This window comes from Sus scrofa, chromosome 1 (genome assembly GCF_054392235.1).
Source record: "Sus scrofa isolate SSC_HxYL_T2T_F1_AM1 chromosome 1, Sscrofa_HxYL_maternal_Yorkshire_Landrace_v2.0, whole genome shotgun sequence".
Classification (NCBI taxonomy): Eukaryota; Metazoa; Chordata; class Mammalia; order Artiodactyla; family Suidae; genus Sus; species Sus scrofa.
In genome coordinates this window covers 278202052-278228321 of record NC_139383.1, presented here as the reverse complement: position 1 = coordinate 278228321, position 26270 = coordinate 278202052, and the positions used below count along the sequence as shown (strand labels likewise).

General features: G+C 38.6%; 1 protein-coding gene across 50 annotated transcripts in view; it reads left to right on the top strand.

Annotated features, from left to right (window-relative positions):
* DENND1A (DENN domain containing 1A) overlaps positions 1–26270 on the top strand; it is a 520477-nt gene that overhangs the window by 30004 nt on the left and 464203 nt on the right. For 43 of the 50 annotated variants that reach the window (XM_084995758.1, XM_084995669.1, XM_084995751.1 and 40 more), the window contains exon 2: positions 11555–11625. In XM_084995758.1, the coding sequence (XP_084851884.1) occupies positions 11584–11625 (42 nt within the window). In that variant the 5' untranslated portion in view covers positions 11555–11583. Of the gene's footprint in view, positions 1–11554; positions 11626–17855; positions 17922–26270 lie in introns of all 50 variants that reach the window. The other 7 variants (XM_084995646.1, XM_084995816.1, XM_084995801.1 and 4 more) reach the window with 1 other exon arrangement.

The window sequence follows — 26270 nt, the reverse complement described above, 5'->3', positions numbered from 1 at the left end:
GGTATAGGTTACAGACATGGCTTGGATCTGGCGTGGCTGAGGTGTAGGCTGGCGGCTTCAGCTCCAATTCTACCCCTAGCCTGGGAACCTCCATCTGCCTCAGGTGCGGCCCTAAAAAAAAAAAAAAGACAAAAGACAAAAGAGTTGCTACTTTAGGAGTTGAGTTACCTGGTGGCCTAATGGTTAAGGATCTGACATTGTCACTGCTGTGGCATGGGTTCAGTCCCTGGCCTGGGGACTTCTGCATGCAAAAAAAAAAAAAAAAAGGAAAAAGAGTTGCTGCTTTAAACAACTGGGAGTAGTTTTTGAAAAGGCAGTGTGGTAATGTCATGGCAGAAAAGTTAAGGGCTTTGGAATCTGAAAACAAGGAAGAACCGGGAGTCACTGCTTCCTATCCTCAGTTTCTTTTACGTTAAACAGGAAAAATAGTACTATCCCATTACCTGAAAATGTTTTGACAGTCAAGTTCAGAAGTGTATGAGAATTCCATACATTCACAAATATTCACTGTATTACTGACTGAGAGGAAAAGTTGTATATCTGGAGACTCTTGATTTTCATAACATTGCATTTGTTCAGTCATTTTTCTTGTAGAAAAGAGGTTTTTTTATTTTTCACTTTTGTTTGAGTGTGAATGTCTACCCCTTGTTCTTTTAAAATTTTTTAAATAAGATTTTTCTTTTCTATTATAGTTGATTTACAATGTTCTGTCAATTTCTGCTGTATAGCAAAGTGACCCAGTCATACATACATATATGTGTACACATTCTTTTTGTCACATTATCCTCCTTAATGTTCCATCACAAGTGACTAGATATAGTTCCCTGTTTATACCATAGGATCTCATTGCTTATCTACTCCAAATGCAATAGTTTGCTCTACCCCTTGTTCTTAAAATCTCTTTATTCCCAGAGTTCCCATCATGGCTCAGCAGAAACAAATCTGACTAGCATCCATGAGGACACAGGTTCCATCCCTGGCCTTGCTCAGCGGGTTAAGGATATGGTGTTGGCCTGAGCTGTGGAGTAGGCCAGCAGCTACAGCTCGGATTTGACCCCTAGCCTGGGAACCTCCATATGCTTCTGGCGTTCTGCCCTAAAAAGAAAAAAGACCAAAAGAGAAAAAAAAAATCTCTTTATTTCCTAGATTAATGTTTCTATTTGGATAGTTCCTTATTTTCTGGGTTGCTTTTAGTAACAGTATTTGAAAGCTTAAGGTTTTTAGTCTTCGAAATACACAACAATGTCTGGATTACTTACAAAGCCTATAATTTGTAAGGTGAAACAATTTTTTGAAATATAATAAATAATACTCTTTACCTTGGCTTAGTATCTCTTAGTTTACAAAGCACTTCCTCATTTTTCTGTCATTTGATTCCTGAGACAACTTTTGAGCAGAGCAAGGCAGATATTATCTGTTGAAAAGGGAGGAAGCTGATGCATGAAAGGGTAAATGACTTGTTGTAATCCCATAGTGAGTAAAGGATTTAGCTGGAATTGGAATCCAGGCCCTCTGATAGTCTAGGGCTCTCCACAGAACCACTTAACATTTTTCTGGGAAAGTCTTGGTAAAAAGCAGATCAGGGAAACTACGATTAATGAATGGTGGTTTTAATTTTTTTATTAAAAATTTTTTAAACAACCCGAAACGTGAAAAACCAGAAAAGTCGGCAATATAGAGAATTTTTCTAAAAGTTAAAAGTGAGGTGCTGACCTGACATCCCATCACCCCTGAATACCTCAGTGCACTTTTCCTAGAAACAAGGGCATTTTCCTATGTAATCACAATACAACCATCAAAATCAGGAAATTCATTACTATATCTAGTCATTTGAACTCTTTCACATTTTAGTCATTGCCTCAATAACATTCTTTACAAAAGGATCCAGATCAGCATCACATGTTGCATTTAGTTGTCATCTCTCCAGTTTCTTTCAATCTTAAAGGCATCTTCATCCTTGATTTTCATGACCTCGACACCTTTTGAAAATTACAGGCTGTATATTTTTCAGATCTTTGAATTCGAATTTGTTTCCTCAGGATTAGGTTGAGGCTAGGCATCTTTGACAGGAATATCATGGGAATGATGCTGTGCTCTTTATGTCCTTTTGCTTTTTAAGGCTGCACCTGCGGCATATGGAAGTTCCCAGGCTAGGGCTCACATTGGACTACAGCTGCCAGCCTACGTCACAGCAACTCGGGATCTGAGCTGCATCTTCGACCCACACCACAGCTCATGGCAACACCAGATCCTTAGCCCACTCACTGAACGAGGCCAGGGATCGAACCCGCAACCTCATGATTAAAGTAGTTTTTTTGCCAAACTTGTACACTGAAAAGTTACTCTTTACCATTGCAATTAGTATTTTGGGAAAAGATACTTGGAAACTATGTAAATACTCCATTTCTCATTAAATTGTCAATTCTTTCATTTATATCAGTGTGAACTCAGCGTGGACTTTGGTTAATAATCTGTTAATATCATCATTGATTTTGATTCTCACATTACCCAGATTAGGCAGTGGGGGCCTCTTTAAGCTGTCTCCTGTATCCTTTTGACATGTCCCCATCAAAGGAGCACTTCTTTGCTTTCTGGTACAGTAAGATGTTGCAGTCTTATACTTTTTCTGCCTCGGCCCTGGAATCAGGTATTTCTCCAAGGAGCCCTGGTTCCTTTTAGAGGAGAGTTGTATTTAGAAGCCAAGGTCTGGGTACGAGATATGCTCACTGCTATTAGAGTATTGATCCTGCCAGGGCCCTCTCAATAGACAATGCCAAGAAGTATGTGTGTGTTAGAAGTCAGGTTACATTTACAGTTCTCTTTTATATATTAATTGAAAACCTTGAGTTCACACTGAGAGCTCCAACTCTGTAGAATTCATTGTAGTTTCTGCTCACCTCAACTGTGAGAAAGCAGACTTCCTTTCTGGTCTTGGGCTTGCATTCGGCGTGCTCCCCCATCACCTTCCACCTCATGTGGATGCTCTCCTCTTTCACCTTGCTTTCCTGGGATCACAGTGCCTACTCCGGTGGTTTGACATGCCCCTGCTCTCCTACTGCCTTTGGGATGCCCTCTCATCCTGGTGGGCAAGCATCCTCCCACCCACACGATCAACCTCCTCCCACCTGCCCTGGCTCCCCACCCTACTCAAAGGTGCCCTTGTGCTTGGACATGCCCCTCAGGCTCTTTTGGGCTCTGACACTCATGTTGGGCTGTCCATCCTCCACTTAACGTTTCAACATCCAGTTGTGGCTGCCCTTGGATGCACATGCTCTTTTCACCTTGCTCAGGTTCTGGTTTCTTGGGCCAGGCTGATTCCCTCTCAGTGGGTGACTTCATTCACTCTGACCACTTATTGTCAGGCCACCTCACAGCATGGATGTCCTCCTACCTCACTTAAGTTCTGATGCCTCTTGTCAGATCACCTTCTGCAGGAACATTTTCCTCACCTTGCTCCAGCTTTCACATCTCAAGCTGGGCCATTGCCGATATGGATGTCTACCCTGCTCTGCCCACATGATAGCTTTAGTACTAAATTGTTCAGAAAGAGCAGAGGAAAACCCAGGGGAGACTCTTAAATTTTTTTAAGGACAAAAATATTTATTAATAATGAAATGGATGCCATCTTTGCAAATGCTCTTAGTTAATATGATTGAAGAGTTTAGATTTTACACTGCTGCTCAGCACAGGAGAGAATTTATTAAAAGTACAAGGAGTCTGCAGTGCTGAGAGGGTATGCAGGCTCTTTCTGCTTGGTATGCAGCTCTGCTTCTTCCAGTTAACTTGCTTTGCACATTGTGGCATAAGAATCTTTACATAGGGATCTATGGAGAGGTAAGACTGTTTGTTAATCTGATCCTGAGAACATTATTAGAAATGAAAAGTTAAGTGTGGAATCTTGAAACAACTTTGTTTCAATTACACAACAAATTTAATCATTTTCGAACCAGTCTCAACAGTGGCGGTGTTCTTCTATGGACGTGTTAACTTGTTATGTGTTAGAAAGCACCCTTTCTTTGATAGAATATTTTCAGCCTAGAAAAATGGCTTTAATTTTAGAGTCTACAGAAACAAATGGAGACTTGTTGAAAATATTAACACTAACTTTTTTGCTTGTTTATCTGGCTTAAAGGAATCAATGTTTATTAGGTGACGTTTGCTAGCATGTTCTGAAGTGTATACAATTTCCTTTGACCATGTTGTCAACTTTATGACAATTCGGTTGATATGAATTTTGAAATACGGTAACTCAGCCCCCTCAGCTTCTAAGTCTGTAACAAAGGAGACAGTGTACTAAAGTTTTACCCTTTCTATAGAGAACAGGTTGCTATTTTGTTTTAGAATACTAGCTATTTTGGGAGTTCCTATTGTGGCGCAGCAGAAATGAATCTGACTAGGAACCATGAGGTTGCGGGTTTGATCCCTGGCTTTGCTCAGTGGGTTTAAGGATTTGGTGGTGTCTTGAGCTGTGGTGTAGATCGCAGGTGCGACTTGGATCCTGCATTGCTGTGGCTCTGGTGCAGGCTGGCAGTAACAGCTCCAATTAGTCCCCTAGCCTGGGAACCTCCATGTGTCACGGGTGCAGCCCTAAAAAAAGACAACAACAACAACAAAGAATTCTAGCTGTTTTGAAGATGTGATAGCTGGGAAATGAGTAGGGGGTCCCAGTACTGCGTGTCTCTGTCTGTACTTCTTAGGAACCCTTCAAGGGATGAAGGCCTAGCGCTGCGGCATGGTTACCATATGTAGCAAAGATTCATTTTATGAGGAGTTAGTGTCACATTTTCCTCCTAATCTCATAATATGTTGTAATTGAAGAAAAGTAGGTCCTAATTGAAAGCTGATGATCCAGCAGGGTGATCAATAGCATGATGCTCTTTAAAAAACAACAAAAACATTAGCTTTCCTGCTGCCTGAATATTGTCAAAAGCCTTTGTGTGTTCCATGACTTCAAGCTGAGTGTACTTAATCATTTTGAGAATGTGGCCCTGAGCACTAAGCGTGGCCCTTCCAGTGAAGCACTGAGAATTGTGTTCAGAAGAGTGAGGTATTGAATAGAAATGCTCTCTTGGCTTACTTTCAGCCTTCGTTTTTCCAGAGGCAAGAATTGAGCCGACATCCCTTCATTGAAACAAATTTTAGCTGCTTGTGTGTCATTTTTTTTTGTTGTTGTCAGCAGGTGTGACTTATTGATAACTTTGCCTCCAAAGGAAAACATCTTAAAAGACTAACAGGTTTAAGCAGTGTGTATTCAGTAAATTGCCTCTTATTAGAGAAAGAGAAGCAGTTTTTGGGAACTGGAAACTGCATGTCAGATGTTGGAGGAAAACTCATTCATCAAACATTTATTGTGCCAGGTGTCAGACTGGGGATATGAGAAGGCAGTTGGCGCCCTCAAGGAGCTGCCAGTCTAGTGGGAAAGACAAATATTTAATTAGAGGCACACTGGTTTTTTACCTTGGCTGCACACTGGAATAAGTTGGGGAAGTTGGAGGGGAAGAAAACAGTACCTGGAGATTCTGATTTAATTGGTCTAGGGTGTGGCATCAGGGCTTTTAAAAGCTTCCTGAGTAATTGTGTCAGGGTTGAATGTGGTAGGAGCTGCAAGAGTGGGGAAGCACAGGGTGCCTTAGGGGGTGTCTAGGATAAGAAGGGGGCAGGGGTATTGAGAAGGCTTCCCAGAGAAGGGGAAACACCTGAACTAGGGCTTGATGAATGAATTTGCCAAGTGAAAAAGACTGGAAAGACAGTTCCTTGCAGAAGAGTAGCTGAATGATGTAGAATAGTAAAGTGGTTAGTGCCTTTGGATGATCCTTGCCGATTCTGCTACTTCCTCACATTTCAGTGTCCTCATCTCTAAACTGGGGATAATAATACTTACAAAGCTGTTAAAGATTAACTGAAACAATGCATGTAAAGTGCCTAGGATCGTGCCTGGCACACTGGGAATAGTAGGGTAGTATGGTAATGATGTTATCATTAGAGAATCAGAGCATGGTTTGTTTAGAGAGCTACAAGTACTCTGTGGCTGGATCTTAGGGTGCAAGGCTGCATGAGGTAAGGATGGGTAGCAAAAAGACGATTGGCAGATGGACAGTGTTACAGATCATGGAGGTATAGGAGTGTAAGGCAATTAGTAATGGAATATCATGGCAGAAACAGGACATTTCCATAGTAATAGGTTATGATATGATGTGTTCTGGGAAAGCTTGGGTCCATATTGGAAAACTGGCTTGAGATATGATATTCCTAGCATCATTACGTGTAGTAAATTACCAGCGAGTGTTAATAGGGCAGAAATAGGATTTTCAGTTCCTTTAACCAAGTAGTTAAAAAGGTTGAGTGTCTTAGGAGTTCCCATTGTGGCTGAGCAGATGAAGAACCGAACTAGTATCCATGAGGCTTGGGGTTCAATCTCTGGCCTCTCTCGGTGGGTTAAGCATCTTGTGTTGCCACAAGCTGCAGCATAGATTCACAGATGTGGCTTGGATTTGGTGCAGCTGTGGTGTAGGCTGGCAGCTGCAGCTTGGGATTCAATCCCTAGTGCCTGGGAATTTCCATATGCTGCAGGTGCTGCCCCAAAAAGCCAAAAAAAAAAAAAGAAACTTAGGTAGTTTTATATTGTTTACTATGGATAACAATAGAAGAAGGGGAGTAAGCTACATTGCTTCCACAAATGCCCTTTTTCTTGGAAATCTTTTGTTATAAAAGCATTGTTGAAATGATGGATTGTTTAGGTATGCCTCATGTTTATTTTACAAGTACTAGTTTTTGGAAGAATTCCATTTAACTATATCAGTGGTTCTTAAAATGCGATAACTAGGGGAGTTCCCCTCATGGCTCAGTGGAAATGAATCTGACTAGCATCCATAAGGACTCAGGTTCCATCACTGGCCTCGCTCACGGATCTGGCGTTACCGTGAGCTGTGGTGTAGGAGGCAGGCACAGCTCAGATCTGGTGTTGCTGTGGCTCTGGTGTTATGCTGACTGTTACAACTCGTCTTCTACCCCTAGCCTGGGAACTTTCATATGCCATGGGTCGGCCCTAAAAAGACAATAAAAAAAAAAAAAAAAAAAGCAATCACTAGTCCAGCATCATTACTGTTACCTGAGTAATATTAGACATGCTAATTTTGGGGCCCTGCCCCAGTAACCCTGGAGGTGGGGCTAGAAATCAGTCTTTCAACACGACAAAAGTTCATTTATTATTAAAGTTTATTTATTAAAATCTTTTCGACCCCCGGGAGGCTAGTGTACTTCCTTTATTCCTTCTATTCCATAATTATTTGATTCCAGCTATGTGCCAGCCACTGTTGAGGTATCTGGGAAAGACTAGTGGTATCACAGACAAAATCCCTGCCCTCTTGCAGTTTACATTTAGAGGCGAGAACCTGACAATAAACAAGGTTGTGATTGGTCTGATGTGGAAAATTAAAATTAGATGGTAGGGAGTGTGTTGGGAAAGACTTTCCTGAGGAAGTCAGTTACAAGCTGTGCTTCGAATGACAGGGAAGCCCACCTATATGAAAATCAATACAAAGGCTATAAGATAGGAATGAATTAGGTGTGTTTGAGGAGCAGGCAGAGGGCCAGGATTGCTGGAGTGCAGTGGGCAAGGGGAGAGAGGTATGAAATGAAATTGGAGAGATAGGTAGAGGCCAGATCATGTAGGACCTTGTAAGGACTTTATTCCTCTTTTTTTTTTAATTGTAGTAAAATGCACATAATATAAAATTTACCATTTTTAAGTGTATAGTTCTAGTGGCATTAAGTACACTCATGGTGTGCAACTGTCACCACCATCCATTTCCAGAACTAAGATTTTGATTTTTACTTTGAGCAGTATGGGAAGCTTTGGGGAGTTTTTTGAGCAGAGAACTGACATAACTTGACCTTTAGAATAAAGGAATTAGCAGCCACTAAGTTGAAATCTGACTGTAGGAGGGCAGGGAGGGCGGGACCGGTTAGAGTATTACAGTAATTGAAGTGAGACGCTGGTAACCTGTTAAGGATGGTAGGATTGGGGATGCCAAGACCCACTGAGATTTTGGATATATTTTGGTGATAAAATCAACAGAATTATGTTGATTTGGCATATAAAACAGAGGAATCAAGGATGATACCAAGTTTTTTGTTGTTGTTTTTTGCTTGCATAACTGGTGGAGATCAGGAAATGCAGGTGTGAGGAAGAAAAATGCCATTTGTTAAGATAGAAATGCTTCTTAGAGATCCAGGTGGGGATGTTTAATAGACAGTCAGATAAAGGAATCTGGGTCCAGAAAAGAAGTCTGATTGGAGATAGGACTTTGGGGCTTGTCAGCATTTGCCTGGTAATTAAGGCCATGAGACTGAATGAGATTATTTAAGTAATGAGTGTGGACAGGGAGAGGTCCAGCAGTAAATTTGAGTGTAGGGGAACTTATGTGGGAAGGAGCACAGGAGCAACCAGTGAGGTCGGAAGAGTACCAACAGAGGGTAATGTCCTGGCAGGCAGGTGAAGGAAGTGTTCAAAGGAGGGCAAATCAGTCAACTGTGTCAAATGCTGCTGAGAGTTTGAGTAAGATTAAGCATCAAGAATTAACTATTTTGGGAGTTCCCAGGAATGAATCTGACTAGGAACCATGACGTTGCGGGTTCTATCCCTGGCTCTTGCTCAGTGGGTTAAGGATCCGGCGTTGCCGTGAGCTTGATGTAGTGTAGGTTGCAGATGCAGCTCGGATCTGGTGTTGCTGTGACTCTGGCGTAGGCCTGCAGCAACAGCTCTGATTAGACCCCTAGCCCGGGAACCTCCATATGCCTCAGGTTCGGCCACAAAAGACAAAAAAAACAAAAAACAACCCCCCCCCCCAAACAAAACTATTTTGACACATTTTAGCAAGGTGGAGGTTGTTGGTGATCATGACAAGTTGTTTTCAGTGGTGTGGTGGGTTCTGAAGCCTGGTTGAAATGTGTTAAAAGAGAAGGACAATGAGTTTAGGCAATGTTGGGACATTCTTTGCTTAAAGAGATAGCAGATCTATACAAAACAACTTAGTGGCACAGGTTAACATGTCAGAGCTCCATTGTTTAAAAAAAAAACAATTTGGGTGGAAACAACCCAAATGTCCATCAACAGATGATTGGATTCGGAAGAGGTGGTATATATACACAATGGAATACTACTCAGCCATAAAAAAGAACGACATAATGCCATTTGCAGCAACATGGACGGAACTAGAGAATCTCATACTGAGTGAAATGAACCAGAAAGACAAAGACAAATACCATATGATATCACTGATAACTGGAATCTAATATCCAGCACAAATGAACATCTCAGAAAAGAAAATCATAGACTTGGAGAAAAGACTTGTGGCTGCCTGATGGGAGGGGGAGAGAGTGGGAGGGATCGGGAGCTTGGGCTTATCAGACACAACTTAGAATAGATTTACAAGGAGATCCTGCTGAGTAGCATTGAGAACTATGTCCAGACTCTCATGTTGCAACAGAACAAAGGGTGGGGGAAAAAATGTAATGTATATATGTAAGGATAACTTGATCCCCTTGCTGTACAGTGGGAAAATTAAAAAAAAGCAAACAATTTGGTATGTAAGACTTTTACATGCTCCTGTTTGTTCCTTTCATTTTTTTTTTTTTTTAATGAAGAAAATAAGCTTAAAAGTGAAAATTTGGGTAAAAAATGTGTGGAGTCTGAAGAATCCCCCTGGAGTACTAGGGTCCCATAGAACACATGTTTTTTGAAAGCCATTATCTTAATCCAGAGGAGTGATATTCTGAGATGAAATTCAGCCAGTTGCAAAATAGGCTTAAGAATATTTTTAGGTTTTAGAAGGAATCTTCCTGGTGCTCTTCAGATGACCTTAGAACATTCCTTTCTTTCAACAAATCCTTTACTTTGAGATCATTTGAGTGAAAGGGATGTTCCATGTGGTATTTTCCACAAATGTTTTGATGACCAAAGGATGCTGATCTTTAGGTCTTTTTGTACTCTCTTGCATGGGGAAAAAAATCATAAAAACATTTAAAAATGGCATTCTTAAAACTTTAGTTTACTTTTATTTAGTTTTTAAAGTAAGATACACTGACTTAAAAGTTATATTTGACAAAGGTATATTTAATTTAAATACCTTGAATTTTAGAGTAGCTGACTCTTTTTCACTCTATGTACTTAATTAAAGCGAAAGCCCAAATTTCTCTTCAGTGAGGAAATGGTGATCCTTCACAAGAGAAATAAGTAGATCTCCATTTGACAAAAATACATTTTTCTTTCTACTCTTAAAAAGAAGTAGAGGGAGTGCCACTCTATTCTATGGAGTCTAAGATATCCTTTTTATAAGATGCACTGTTATTGTATGTATTATTAAAAAAGAAAAAAGTGCTGCCATTTAGAATTATAAGACTCAAGAGATTGTAAGATTGAAAATGTGGGGAAAAAAAATTCATCTTAGAAGCATTGCAACATAGAATTTGAGTGGCAGGAGGTCTGAGTTACACTCCTGGTTGTGTTTCTGACTAGTTGCGTTCTAACTAGTCGCTTAGGATCTCTTTGCTTCAGATGCCTTGTCTGTATGGTGAGAGTCATGACTCATCCTCATACTTCAGAGAATTATAATGAGGATGAAATTAGATAAATGAGGTAGTTATTTTGAAAAGTGGAATCTAAATGGCAAATTCAGGGAATTTAGTTGATCGAAATTAACCCTTAGATTGGATTAGGCAACTCAAAAATTGTCTTCTTTGAGCTTTATTGTCAGGTTTAAGATAGAATTCAGTCATAGACATTTGAATGTGTAATATTTTCTTCTTCTAAATGATTTCATTCAATGTGGAAAAAAATATCTTTTTATTGTAGTTTCAGAATCAAAGATAAAAATATTACCCCGATTTTCTCATCCCTCAAAATGAATAGCTGTTAACATTGTTAGTGCCATGATCTTTTAAAAATGTCATATGAAATAGTTATGACATAGAAAGTTTGTAAAAGGATGTAATAATGCACATTCTTGTTATTACCAGTGCAAGTGAAACCCGTTGTGTGAAAATAGTCTCTTAAATTTAGGTTAGCTTCCTATTTTTGTAGTAGTCCAATGAGATAGGATACTGTTCTCTTATTTGAGTCTTTAAAACATGTAATTATTTAACTTTATTATCTGAATGTCTTATCCTGGAGTATGAGGGAGAAGGCTGCTTTGTGTTAGTGTTGCCTTGCTTTGACTTTCCTCAAAATTCTACTTATGGCTTTGGAAATCCAGAAGTTTAAACTGGAAATACAACATCTGTAAAATCATAATTGTTAGTCTGTTATGTGCCACGCTGTATCTAGACAAATTTTGTGTGTGTATGTGTTTTTAGTGTTTCACAATAATTCTTCTAGTTAGGTATTTTCGTTTTACAGGTTAAAAAGGTGTGACTCAGAAGTTGAGTAACTTTCCCTAAGTTCCAAAGACATTAAGTTGTGGAGCTAATGATTTTAATCAGGATCTGCCCTATACCACAGCCTGAATACCTAGCTACCTCAATTCTTGTCAGTAATCACATTCTCTTTCTTTTGTAGGCAAAACCCAGAGACCACGTTTGAAGTGTATGTTGAGGTGGCCTATCCTAGGACAAGTGGCACTCTTTCAGGTATTTGTATGTTCCATTATATAGTGTGTTTATTGTATGAGATAGCTATGCACATGGGATAATATGTGAATATTCTAAACTATTATTTATCTTTAAGTATATTTAAGTATCTTTTTATCTGTGCCCACATCATCCTAGGGAAAGGAGAATAAGCATATTGAACAATTTAAGAGTCATTGGCTTTAATAGCCTTGAAGTATAGCTTTATTTATTGTAATCATTGGGTTTTGGTTTGTATCTTTCAGAGATACCTGAAGTCAACTATTTAGTTTGAAATACTGTCACCTTGCTAAAAGGAGGGTTTAGAATTGGGTTATAAAATAGTGTAAAGGAAAATCTCTGCCATTAAACTAGAAGAAGATGTTTGAAATGGACTTAATTCAGTAATTTTTTTTTTTTTCTTTTTTGGCTGACTCACAGCATATCAAAGTTCCTGGGCCAGGAATTGAATCCAAGCTGAAGCTGTGACCTGTGCCACAGCTGCAGCAACACTGAATCTTTAACTTGTTGTGTCAGGCCAGGGGTCAAACCCATGCTTTGGCAGCGATCTGAGTCACTGCGGAGACAACACCAGGTCCTTAACCTGCTGCACCACAGTGGGAACTCCCTTAATTCAGTAAATTTTATGTCTGCTACTAAAAAAAAAGTTTGGAAATTAGTTGAAGGAAACACCTCCTCTGGCTTTAGCTTTTGGACTAATTGGGACATGTATTCCTGAACAACAGGGTTTTATATAAGGTTAGAATTATCTTGTGCAGGCTGACTAAATCACTTCTTGACCTGAAAGACTTCTTGGTTAATGAGAAAAAAACACACAAAAATAAAAAAACCCCTTCTGACCTAGTGTTCTTTTTCTTGGTGCCTAAGAGAGTGACACATTTGCCAAAGCAGCTCTTGGTCCACACACACCAACAGTTGCGTATTTTATTTGCTGTTTAGGGAGAATGAATTTATTTGGATTAGAAACTTAAGAGTAATCAGGAGTCTAATAGTAGTTATACCTGTGATAGGCTGTACAACCTTGGACATACTTTCTGTTTCATTATTTTAATTAGATTGCAGTAAAAGTTACCATTTATTGAGTATCTGTTGTTCTCTGTTGTGCTACACGCTTGTCATGTACAGTTAGTCCTTACAGTACAACTCTTAAAGGTAGTTGGATGGCATCTTCATTATGCCTGTGAGAAAACAGAACCTGAGAGGTCAGATAACTCACCACAATCATATAGCTACTGTGTGGAATTGCCAGGATTTTTGGTTCAAATCCTTTTCACCCTGAGTTGCCTTCTTGAGGGCAGCAACCCTGTTGTACACATCTTTCCACGTCATCTGCAGGGCTTTGCATAATGTCACCAATATTAGTCAAAATGAATGCATTTCTGGAAGTTCCTGTATGATTTGGGGGTTAAGGATCTGGCATTGCTGCAGCGGTGGTGCAGGTTTGATCCCTAGCTCAGGAACTTCTACACACTGTGGATACAGCCAAAAAACCCAAAACTTTTCCCTTAGTAAAAGTGCAAACTGTGTGAGATCCTTTCTGGATTATCTTATGAAGGCTGTGAAACATGTTTATCAACTTACAGTCATTCCAGAAGTAGAATGTTAATATCCACGTTAAGTTATGGCTGTAATAGTTCAAACCATTGCATTGGGAAAGGGAGGTGGCTGACACTAGGTGTGTTCATGCAGCAGCACCTCTGTGGGTTGACTTGACAGAGTAGTTGGTGACAGCTGTGATTGGACAGCTTTAAGGACAAATTTTTTTTTTCTTATTTCTGAAGTTGCTGATAGTCTCTCTTTCACCATCATAGGACTTTTTTCCCCCAAAGTTAAAATTAATTTTCTTGGGGAATATAAAGTTTGATACAAATAAGATGAGTAGAATGAGTTACAAGTAAGATGGAAGAATGAACAAAATAAAGGGTCTTTACCTTATTATCTTCTCCCTGTAACCTAATTCCTCTCCCTATAGACAATTCTTTTCTTGTTTACCTCTTTAGTTTACTTTTTGAAAACTTTTAATTTTGAAAATATTGCATTTATTTTTTAAGAATTTTATTGGTGTATAGTTGATTTACAATGTTGTATTAGTTTTAGGTGTACAGCAAATACATATATCTATTCTTTTTCAGATTCTCTTCTCATATGGGTTATTACAGAAAATTGAGTAGATTTCCCTGTGCCATACAGTAGGTCCTTGTTAGTTATCTATTTCATACGTAGTAGTGTGTAGATTTTTGGTTTGCAGTTGCCCTGAAGTTTTGATATAGGAGTCTATATAAATACAAGATTGTTTTAAGTTGTTGGTCTCTTAATTGCAAGTACATCTCTGCATTTGTACCCTCTTCTTATGCTTTCTGATTTTGGTAGCCTAATTGTGCATGGATGATTTCCTGTCTTTATTTATATATGCCTTTACTGGTGAGCCTTGTTATTTGTGGTATTTTTGTTTTTAATTGTGGGCTTTTCTTTTCTACTAGAGAAGTTTCTTTAGTATTTGTTGTAAGGCTGGTTTAGTGTTGCTGAATTTTCTTAGCTTTTGCTTATCTGTAAAGCTTTTGATTTCTCCTTCAAATCTGAATGACAGCCTTGCTGGGTAAAGTAATCTTGGTTGGAGGTCTTTTCCTTTCATCACATTAAGTATATCATGCCACTCCCTTCTAGCCTGCAGAGTTTCTGCTGAAAAATCTGCCAATTACCTTATTGGGGTTCCCTTGAATGTTATTTCTTTTCCCTAGCTGCTTTCAGTATTTTCTCTTTGTCTTTAATTTTGGTTAGTTTGATTAACATGTGTCTCGGTGTATTCCTCCTTGGGTTTATTTTATATGGTACTCGTTGCGCTTCTTGGATTTGAGTGAGTGGCTCCTTTCCCATGTTAGGGAAGTTTTTGGCTATTATCTCTTCGAATATTTTTTATGTCCCCTCTTCTCTCTATTTTCCTTCTGGCACCCCTATAGTACGGATGTTGGTGTGTTTAATGTTGTCTCAGAGTTCTCTGAGACTCTTCATTTCTTTTCAGTCTTTTTTCTCTTTTCTGTTTTGCATCATTGATTTCCACTAGTCTGTCTTCCACCTCACTTACTCATTCTTCTGCCTCCTGAATTCTGCTGTTGGTTGCTTCTGAAGAATTTTTTATTTCAATTATTGTATTTTGCATCTCTGCTTGCTTGTTTTAAATCTTGTATTTCTTTGCTTGGTGTTCTCTCTAAATTATCAATCTTTGCCTCCAGTTTATTTCCAGTGTCTTGCATCTTCTTCAGCATCAGCAGTGTAAAGTCTTTTTCCTGGAGGCTTTTAATCTCCAGATCACTTAGCTGTTTTTCTGGGGGTTTTTTCCTTGCTCCCTTATCTGAGTTATAGTTCTCTGCCTTTTCATTTTTATTTTTACAGTTTTTTGGTGTGGTGACTTTTTTGCAGATGATAGAGTTGTAGCCTCTCTTACTTCTGATGTCTGCGCCCCTCGTGGCTGAGGTTGGTATGGGGGCTTGCTGTAGGCTTCCTGATGGGAGGGACTGGTGCCTGCTGGGTGGGGCCAGATTTTCCCAAAATGGCCACCTCCAGAGAAACATATTCTGATGAATATTCCCGAGAGCTTTGCCTCAATGTCCTTCCCCTACAATGAGCCACAGTCACCCCCTGCTTTCCTAGGACATTCTGAAAGAACTGCAGTCAGGTTTGACTCAGATTCCTATGGAGCCTCTGCTTTGCCCTGGGATCCAGTGCACATGAAAGTCTGTGTGTGCCCTTCAAGAATGGGGTTTCTGTTTTCCCCAGTCCTTGTGCACAAGCCCCACTGGCCTTCAATGCTAGATGCTCTGGGGGCTCTTTTCTCTCAATGCCAGATCCCCAGGCCTGGGGTCTTGACAGAACTCTCACTCCTGTAAGTGAGTCTCTGTGATACAGTTGCTTTCTAGTCTGTAGGCTTTCCACCCAGGAGATATGGGGTTGCTTTTTTTTTGTCTTTTTCTTTTTTTTTTTTTTTTTTTTTTGCTATTTCTTTGGGCCGCTCCTGCGGCATATGGAGGTTCCCAGGCTAGGGGTCGAATCGGAGCTGTAGCTGCCAGCCTACGCCAGAGCCACAGCAACGCAGGATCCGAGCCGCGTCTGCAACCTACACCACAGCTCATGGCAACGCCGGATCGTTAACCCACTGAGCAAGGGCAGGGACCGAACCCGCAACCTCATGGTTCCTAGTCGGATTCGTTAACCACTGCGCCACGACGGGAACTCCAGGGGTTGCTTAAATCACATAGTCGCCCCTCCTACCTCTTGATGTGGCCTCCTCTTTGTCTTCTGGAGTAGAATATCTTTTTGAAAATTTCCAGTTCATTTGGTTGAAGGTTCAGGATTTGGTTGTAATTTTGTTGTTTTTAGGAGAGAAGTTGAGCTCCAGTCCTTCTATTCCACCATCTTAATCCCATCTCCTGTAGTAGTGTATATATGTCAATCACAACCTGCTAATTTATCCCACTACCCCACATTTCCCCTTTGATAACCGTAAGTTTGATTTCAAAATCTGTGAGTCTGTTTTGTAAATAAGTTCTTTTGTATCATTTTTTTGTTAGCTTCCACATATGTGATTATCATGCATTTGCTTTCTCTGTCTGATTTACTTCATTTAGTATAATCTCTAGGTCCATCCATGTTGCCGTGAATGTCATTATTTCTTTTTTTTGTGGCTGAGTAGTATTCCATTGTATATATGTACCACATCTTCTTTAACCATTCCTCTATTGATGGACATTTAATTATAAAAATAGTTAAGTCCACATCCCCTTCCTTTAGATTCATCAATTATTATTTTGCCATATTTGCTTTATCACTCTATATGTATTTTTTGCTGAACCTTTTGAATAAGTTGCAGACATTGTGACCCCTCATGCTTAAGTACTTAAGGATATATCTCCTAAGAATTAAGGGTGTTTTCTTAAATAACTCTTGTACAGTTATTGAAATAAGAAAATTTTCTTTTCTTTTCACTCACTTGTGGCATATGGAAGTTCCTGGGTTAGGAATTGAATCCAAGTTGAAGCTTTGACCTATGTTGCAGCTGTAGCAATGCCAGATCCTTAACCCATGGTGCCAGGCTGGGGATTGAACCCACAGTGCTATAGAGAAAATGCCAGGTTCTTAACCTACTGTGCCACAGTGGGAACACCCAAGCAAATTTAATATTGATACAATGTTGGTTGTCCATATTGAATCTGTGGTCCCAATAATATCCTTATAACACTTCACCCTCTGATCCAGAATCCAATTCAGGATCACATAATATATTTAGTTTACACATTGATTTATTTTCTTGGGCCGGAATAGTTTTACAGCCTTTCTTTACCTTTTATGATATGTTTTTGGAGAGTTTAGGTCTCTTGTTTTGTAGTAAGTCCTTGGGTTTTAATCTGATTGTTATGCTCATGACTGAAATCAGGTTATGGATTTTTGGCAGGAGCATTTCAAATGTGATATTGTGTCCTTCTCAGTGTATCATATCATCAGGGACATGATGTCCATCCCATTATTTGTGGAAAAAAGTGCATAAAATTTTTATGTACCGTTTAGTAATTATAATTGAAGCACCCATGTTACTGCCATCCAGGTTAAGACATATAATGTTACTTGGTTCTAAGAAAATTCTGGTCCTGGCAAGAGGCCCCATACCCTAGCCCTATGCTTCAGAGGACCCTGCTTTGGCCATCTTCTAATGTGCCCCTTTCCATGGGGCAATGAGTCTCTGGGGTCTATGAGACATGTCCACTTAGAGCCCGAACCCTTCCCTTGCAGGGAAACTTTTAAGTACCTAGGATATGAGAGTCTTTTGCCCCAGTGGCCCCAGGCTTATTTCCAGAGTCTATATGAGTCTTGCCTGGGGTCTTTCCTTCTGAGGGTGGGCTGGATTCTGATGTATACACCCATAGGCCCAAGGATTCACCTAAGGGTATCTTTTTATAGGAAGTGGGCATGGGATGGAGGAGCTTGGACTTGAGAGTAGAATCCCTGTGTGTGAGGTCCCTGGCAGTGTGGGGTGGAAAAGGAGAGATGGCAGTGGGCCAGTGGCCAGTTTTCTGTGAATCATATTTCTACCTGGAATCCAAGAAGTCTTGGTATGAATCTGGCCTTCCAGATTGTTATAATAGGAGGATGGAACATATTTAATAGTTTGTTAGCTTATTTCATATCTTTTAAATGTTTAGATATATGGTTTGTGGGTTTCTGTTTGTACCCTTGCCTAGGCCCTGTAAATGTTAGAAGTGGGGCTGGCCAGTGCCCCAGAAGTCCCTCCCTCCACTTCTCCAGAGGTAACTACTATCCTGACTTTTATGATGCTCATTCTTTGTTTTTCTTTGTAGTTTCCCCACATAAATATACCTCCTTGAAAAATTTAATTTGGTAGTGCCTGTTTCTGAATTTTATAGAATAGAATTACTCTGTATGTAGTTTGGCTGCTTTTTTGTTCAAGACTGTAAGGGTCCTTCATGTTGTGTGTATCTGTAGTCATTCATTTTCATTGCAGCATAATACATTTTAAGATTATATCACAGTTTATTCATTCTACTCTTGAAAACACTTGAATTGTTTCCAGTTTTTGGCTATTTCAAGCAATGCTGCTGCAATCTTTATTATACATAAATCCTGGAGCATGTAAATATACATTTACATAGGATATATGCCATACTTGATTACTGGATTATGCTAAATTGTTTTCAGAATTGATTGTGCTAGTGTTTAATAGTCTTTATTGTTCAACATCTTCATCGATCTCGATGCAATTAGATTTGTTGGGTTTTGCTAACCTGTTAGTTATGTAGTTGCTCTCTCCTTGTAGTTTTTATTTGCATTTTCCTGGTGACTAATGAGATTGAGCACCTTTTCATATGCTGATTGGTCTCTTGAATATCTTCCTTTTTAAAGTGTCTGTTCAAGTCTTACTCACTATTTTGAGTTTTCTATCTTTTCCTTGTTGATTTATAAGAAATTGTATATTATGTGAGTTAATTATCCAGTTAAGAGTGTTGTAGATTTGATCTCTTAAACTATAGTTTGTCTTTCACTCTCTTTCTGGTATCTTTGATCAAAACTTCTTGATTTTCATGTCTATAGTTTATCAATATTTTCCTACCCTACAGATATGAAGCTATTATCTGTATTTTCTTCCCAGAAATTTATAGTTTTGCCTTTCACATTTAGGTCTTTAATCTATTAAGAATTTTAGTTTTCTGTTAGATGATTAACATCCAGAAAAGCTAAACTTAAATTTGGTTCCTTATCCATGATTTTGAAAATATGGGAAACTGAATAAACCCAAATTACTGAGAGAAGCTATTCCTCTACATAAAACGTGTTTTTGTAAAATGGTCAGGTACTTCTAAATAATACCTAAAAAATTACCTCACAATAAAAGGATGGCAAATGGGAGAAAGACCAGTAAGAAATGTTACTAGACTTTAAAGACCGTTGTTTTTCCCACTGACTACTTATAAAATCTGAACTAGTGAAGACATGTAATATAAACTCTCATGTGTTTTTGTGCTCTGAAGAGCATTCCTTGACATCTGCGGATGGGACATGTAATCTGTCAGTTCTGCTCAGATATTGCATCCAGACCTATGACACTGAGTGGGACATCTTCCAAAGACTGTGCCAATAAAATTTGTGTACAGGAGTTCCCATTGTAGCTCGGCGGTAATGAGCCTGACTGGTATCCATGAGGACTTGGTGTTCGATCCCTGGCCTCACTTAGTGGATTAAGGATGCTGCATTGCTGTGACTCTGGCATAGGTCGGCAGCTATAGCTCCGATTTGACCCCTAGCCTGGGAACTTCCATATGCCATGGTGTGGCTCTAAAAAGACCCCCACCAAAAAAAAATTTGGTATACAAACTGAACTCATGGTGCCACTTACTTTCTTGGGGAATTCATAAGATTTTCTAGTTTTTAAAATGAGCAGATAAGCTGTACCTTAATACTTGATTTAAGGTAACTTTTTGTCTACTTCTGCAATCTTTTTTTGTTTTCAATACAATTTATATTTGCCTTTTTCTGATATTATTTAATGCGTTATTTTTGCCATTATTTTTGCTATTTAGATGATTACAAAGAATCTGCCTTAAAATTAGTCTTTGTTCCTTGGATCTGCATCTCTGATCTCTGCCAAAATATCTGAGCAAACTTAGGTATAAAATTTACGCTCTACAGTACTAGTGTCTGGGCATAATCTTCTCTTTGAAGTTTGTTCGCATCCCCCAGGGGGATTAATTCCCTGCTGTGAGAAGGTGGGTTAGAAAGCACTGAAACTACTTTATGGGTCTTTAATTGGAGGATTTAGTATACATTTTGTTCTATAAATTTCTGTGAGAGTTTCATTCTTCTGATTTTCTTATACTATGCTATGTTATTTGCTCATTGTAAGAAAAAAAATTACTAAAAATTTTTAAGTTGAGTACATATTGCAGATTATCCTGGTGTGTATTTTTTTTTTTCTATTCATCTTTAAATTTTTAGTGGCTTGTTATAGTTTTTTGAGAACGTATAAAATTTAAAAATTCTTGAAGTTATAAGGAAGAAAAAAAATCATCACTCAGTAGTAACTACTGTGAATGTTTTGGATTTCCTTGTAGGCTGTGTGTGGGTGTGGGTGTGGGTAAATACATAAACTTTTCTCCCCAGCTTTTGCTACATGTGTGTGTTTTTCTTGTTCCTTTCAAATTTATTGTTAAACTTTCCCTTAAGTTAATATATCTTTGTAAAGATCATTTTAGTTGCTATAAATCATGACATCATGTTTATGTGCTGTATTTACTTATTAATCTTGAGATTATTCCCAGGGTTCTCCTGTTGTCAGTAATGCCATTGAACATCTTTTGTGTATAATCTTGTTATTTAGGTATGTGATTTTAATGTTTTAAAAAGAAGATAGGTTATTTTGAGTAGATCTTTGATCTACTTTGTTCCTAATTTTTTAATGCTTTCTTTTTTTGTCAGTTCCATTTTGTGTACTCTGATTTGTGTATTTGTTCAAGAACCCACTTGCATGGGAATCCAGAAAATGAACACAGTCCCCACCATTTGTGTAAGTTCCCAGAGCCGAGTTCAGCCTGTCAGACTGAAGGTCTCGAAAGAGGGTGCTCTTGGCAAGACGGATGAGCCTGCCTGGTCGCATGATCAGATGGTACTGGCCATGCTGAAACTCTGGAATGCATTGCAAACACTAGTGTCTCATTACAGCTGGCATCTCTGAGCCTGCTGTAGACACTCTTTGGCAGGCGCTTAGCACTGGGAGTGCAGCGGCATCGGGTTCTCAAGGCTGTTCTGCAGACCAGCTTCCGTCTGTGTCTGCTCCCCTCCTAGTGTTGTTAATACCTTAGCCCAGTGGCCACTTTTTAAAAAAGTAGTGGATAGTCAAGTTGAGAAACTGTTGTGAGAACTCTGTGAAAAGAATGCCTAAGATGAAATGCTTTGCTGAACTGAGTTTTGCAGCTACATCGGTGTTAGGCAGTGACCTTAAAAAAAAAAAAAAAGGCCAAAAACCAAAACAAACAAAACTGCCACCTGGCTTTATAATCTCTCTTAAGTATCTGTTCACATTTCTGACATTTCTGAATTATCAGTTTTATGAAGAAAACTGGATCTTGGCCAACTTAAGGTACTGAGAGCCAGATTTATTTTTCTGAACTTACACTTTGATTTTACAGGATTCCAGTTCTGGGATTTTGGCCTGTGATCAGTGTATGATCAATATTATTAGAAATTTTTAATTTTTTTAATTTTTATTTTTTGTCTTTTAGGGCTGCATTTGCAGCATATGGAGGTTCCTAAGCTAGAGGTCGAATTGGAGCTATAGCTGCCGGCCTACATCATAGCCACAGCAACAGAGCATTCAAGCCATGTCTGTGACCTACAGTGCAACTCAGAGCAACGCCAGATCCTTAACTCACTGAGTGAGGCCAGGGATTGAACCTGCATTGTCACGGATACTAGTGGCTCAGTGGAAACGAATCTGACGACGGGAACTCCCATTAGATATTTTTTAAAAATTGACTTGGAAAAATAAACAATTTATGCTGTCTTTAAAAATGACGTGGAAGGGGAGAAAAGCCCTTTTAAAAGTTGTTAAACTTCAGATAAAAATAAGGATATTCTTTGAGGTATAACACAATTCATCTTATTTCTTTTCAAGAATAAGATAATAAATCAGTAAATTTTTGAAGAATGATGACACAGTAGCTAACTTTTTTGAGTCATTATGACTCATCACTTGTCTTTTAGAGTTCCTTTTAAAGCCTTGAACAACCCTCTAACATGGGTCTTATTTTTGAGGAACTGAGGCTTAGAGAGGTTAATGTAATTGTTCAAGTTGGACAGCCACAAGTGGTAGAATCAGGATTTTAATTTCATTCCTGTGGCATCTTCCTCAAAATAACTGGCTAATATTACCTGTACATGTAGTAGAAAAATCAGATAATGTAGAGGAAGAAAAATTAGGCTTATAGAGCAAATCAGGGAAGAGGGAGTTTTTAGTCATGAAAGATAAAATGGTTTTTTTTTTTTTTTAAATTGAAGTATAGTTAATTTACGTTAATTATATTGTTTCAGGTGTGTAGCAAAGTGATTCAGTTGCACATGTGTATATACTTCCAGATTATTTTCCTTTATAGTTTATTACAAGATGTTAAATATAGTTCCCTGTGCTACACAGTAAAGCCTTGCTGCTTATCTGTTTTATTTTTAGTTTCGTATCTTTTTTTCTGGCCTTCCTTGCAGCATGCAGAAGTTCCTGGGCCAGGGATCAAACCTGTGCCACAGCAGTGGCCTGAGCCATAGCAGTGACAGCACAGGATGTTTAACCTGCTCCGCCACCAGGGATCTCACAAACTACTCTAATTTATCCCTCTCTCCCCTGCCTTTTCCCTTTGGTAACCGTAAGTTTGTCTTCTGTGTCTGAATCTGTTACTTTTTGTATATAGATTCATATGTATTATTTCTGAGATTCTACATACAAGTATTATTGTATACTATTTGTCTTTTACTTGACCTACCTTGTTCTCTAGGTCCATCTGTGTTGCTGCAAATGGCAATATTTAATCCATGTTTATGGCCAAATAGTATTGTATTTTGTATGTGCATATATCTATCACATCTTTTTAAACCAGTCATCTGTTGATGGATACTTGGTTTGTTCTTATCTCTTGGCTACTGTAAACAGTGCTGTTGTGAACACTGAGGTGCATATATCGTTTTGAATTAGTTGTAGTTGTTTCCTGATGTCAAGGGTTTCTTGGTTTATTTGTTTTTGATTCGGCAAAAAATAAAAACAATCACTTGAATTTTTATTTTTCTTCTCCTGAATCTTCCAGTGAAACTGAATCCATTTTATGGAGTATTAAGATACAGATCCTGACCTGTAGTAGTATAGTAGGGAAAAATTACTACTTGAAAGACATGGATTACTTAAAAACCTTTGTAATTTTTTTGGACTCAAGTATTTGATATGTCAGAAAAGATCTTGTTTGGGATACAGGTGTGGAATCTTATTTCACTTTATAAAATATATATATTCTTGGCCATGCCCATGGCATGTGGAAGTTCCTGGGCCAGGGATCAACCCACACCTCAGCAGTGACTTGAGTCACTGCAGTGACAATGCCAGATTCTTAGCCCATTGTGCCGCAAGGGGACTCCTCACTGAATTTTTTTTTTTTTTTTTTTTTTTTTTTTTTTGCTTTTTTTTAGGGCCACACTTAAGGCATATGGGAGTTTCCAGGCCAGGGGTTGAATTGGATCTATAGCTCTTGGCCTTTGCCACAGCTACAGCGATGCCAGATGCAAGCTGTGTCTGTGACCTACTCCACAGCTCATGGTAACTCTGGATTCTTAACTCATTGAGCAAGGCCAGGGATTGAACCTGTGTCCTCATGGATACTAGTTAAGTTCATTACTGCTGAGCCATGACTGGAACTCCCTAGGCTGATTTAAAAAAGTCAGGGGTAGGAGTTCCCATTGTGGCTCAGTGGGTTAAGAACCTGGCTAGTATCCATGAGGATGCGGGTTCCATCCCTGGCCTTGCTCAGTGGGTTAAGGATCTGTTGCTGTGAGCCGCAGTATAGGCTGTACACTCAGCAGATGCCGCATTGCTGTGGCTGTGGTGGAGGCCAGCAGCTGCAGCTCTGATTTGATCCCCAGCTTGGGAACCTCCATATGCTGCAGATGTGGCCCTAAAAAGAAAAAAAAAAGTCAGGGGTAGCTTTGAGGATTATAATATGCCTTGAATTTATGATTGTTATAATTACTTATTTAAACTAGAGTGGAACCTAGTGAAAGTTCACTGTAGTAACTTCTGCCCACCACCTAATGATGTAAGGAGTATTATCTCAATTACATAGGTAAGTAAAGTAGGGTTCCAAGAGGGCAGAAATTATGCTTCTTGAACCTATATATTCCAATATCTAGACTAGTTCTCAGCATATAGTAGACCCTCAGTAAGTACTGCATTGATTAAAGCTTACAGATAGGAGGTAACTTATTCAAAGGACAGTGTTGGGATTTGAACTCTAGTTTGATTGTATTCTTTAAAGAAGTTTATGAAAACGGACAAAGTTTCTATATATGTATGTATGTGTACAGTTTAAAGAATAAATGAAAAATGTATGTACCCACAATTTAAGAAAGAGAAACATTTCGTATATCTGAGTCCTCCTGTATACCTCTCTAAAGTTGCTTTTCTCTGATGAAATCACATTTTGAATTTTACCTTAATTGTATATCCTTACTTGAAGCTTGTGTTTTTTATATACTATGTTGATGCTCTAAACTGATTCAGAATGACTTTGAATTGCTGCTCTTAAAAATAACAGAAAGTGAGCCATATATTTTTGTAGTATTTAATTATTTGAAGCTGATTTCAGGTTTTTTCCTGTTTCTAAATTGTGTGATTTAAGGACCATCTGGGTATAAATTTTGGTACAGGAAAGTCTCACAATTGTTGGTTTATTCACAATAGTGTGGTTGTTCTTGCTGTATCTGGGATTTATGGTTTTAGGCCTATGTCCTTCTAGGTGAACCAGGATTCATTGATCTAATAAATGATAAAATTCAGGTTTGAGGAGCAAGTTTGATTATTGATTAATTTTTTTAAAGTATAGTTGATTTGCAATGTTGTGCCCATTTCTGCTGTATGGCTAAGTGACTCAGTTATACATATATATACATTCTTTCTTTATATTCTTTTCCATCATGGTCTATGTGAGGAGACTGGATATAGTTCCCAGTGCTATAGTAGAACCTTGTTGTTTATCCATTCTAAATAGTTTGCATCTACCAACCCTAAACTCCCTGTCCATCCCACTTCCCCCCATCCTTCCCCCTTGGCAATCACACATCTGTTCTCTATGTCTGTTTTTGTTTTGAGGATGGGTTCATTTTGCCATATTTTAGATTCCATATATCAGTGATACCATATGGTATTTGTCTTTCTCTTTCTGATTTACTTATGAGAACCTCTAGTTGGATCCATGTTGCTGTAAATGGTATTATTTCATTCTTTTTTATGGCTGAATAGTATTCCATTGTGTATTTGTACTACATCTCCTTAATCCATTCATCTGTTGATGGACATTTAGGTTGTTTCCAAGTCTTGGCTATTGTGAACAGTGCTGCTGTGACCATAATGGAGGGGTATGTGTTTCATTTCAAATTAAATAGTTTTGTCCAGATACATACCCCAGAGTGGGATTGCTGGATCACGTGGTAATTCTGTTTTTAGTTTTCTGAGGAACCTCCATACTGTTTGTTGCAGTGTTTATACCAATTTACATTCCCACCAACAGAGGGTGGGTGTTCTCCACACCCTCTCCAGCATTTGTTACTTGTAGTCTTGTTAATGATGGTTATTCTGACTGGTGTGAGGTGGTATCTCATAGTTTTGATTTGCATTTCTTTAATAATTAGTGACGTTGAACATCTTTTCATGTGGCTAGTGGCCACCTGTGTGTCCTCTTTTGGAGAAATGTCTATTTAGATCTTCTGCCCACTTTTCAATTGGTTTTTTTTTTTTGTCGTTGTTGAATTGTATCAGTTGGTATATTTTGTAGATTGAGCCCTTGTTGATTGCATCATTTGCAACTATTTTCTCCCATTTCTTAGGTTGTCTTTTTTTATTTGTTTCCTTTTTTTTTTTTTTTTTTTAATTTCCACAAAATGCCAATCTCAGAGCCTCATTTTCTCAACTATAAAATGAGGGCCCTAGTATTACCTATTTCATTCAGTTGAAAGGATTAAAGTAAAATGTACAGAGCATGGGACATGGAATCTTCTTAATAGGAGCTGTTGTTATTTATCATTTGTTTTGAAAGATTTTGTTGTTTTAGAGAAGATACAGGTTCACAAAAAAATTGAGAGAATGGTACAGAGATTTCCCATATATAACTCTCTGCCCCACATATGCACAGTCTCCCCTGTGATTAACATCGCCCCATTGGAGTGGTACCTTTGTTACAGTACATTGACTCATCATAATCACCCAAAGTCTGTTGTTTATATCATGGTTCATCTTGGTATTGTGTATTCTTTGGGTTAGTACAAATGTATAATAGCATGTATCCTTCATTATGATGTACGGAATATTGTCATGGCCCTAAAAATTCTGTGTGCTG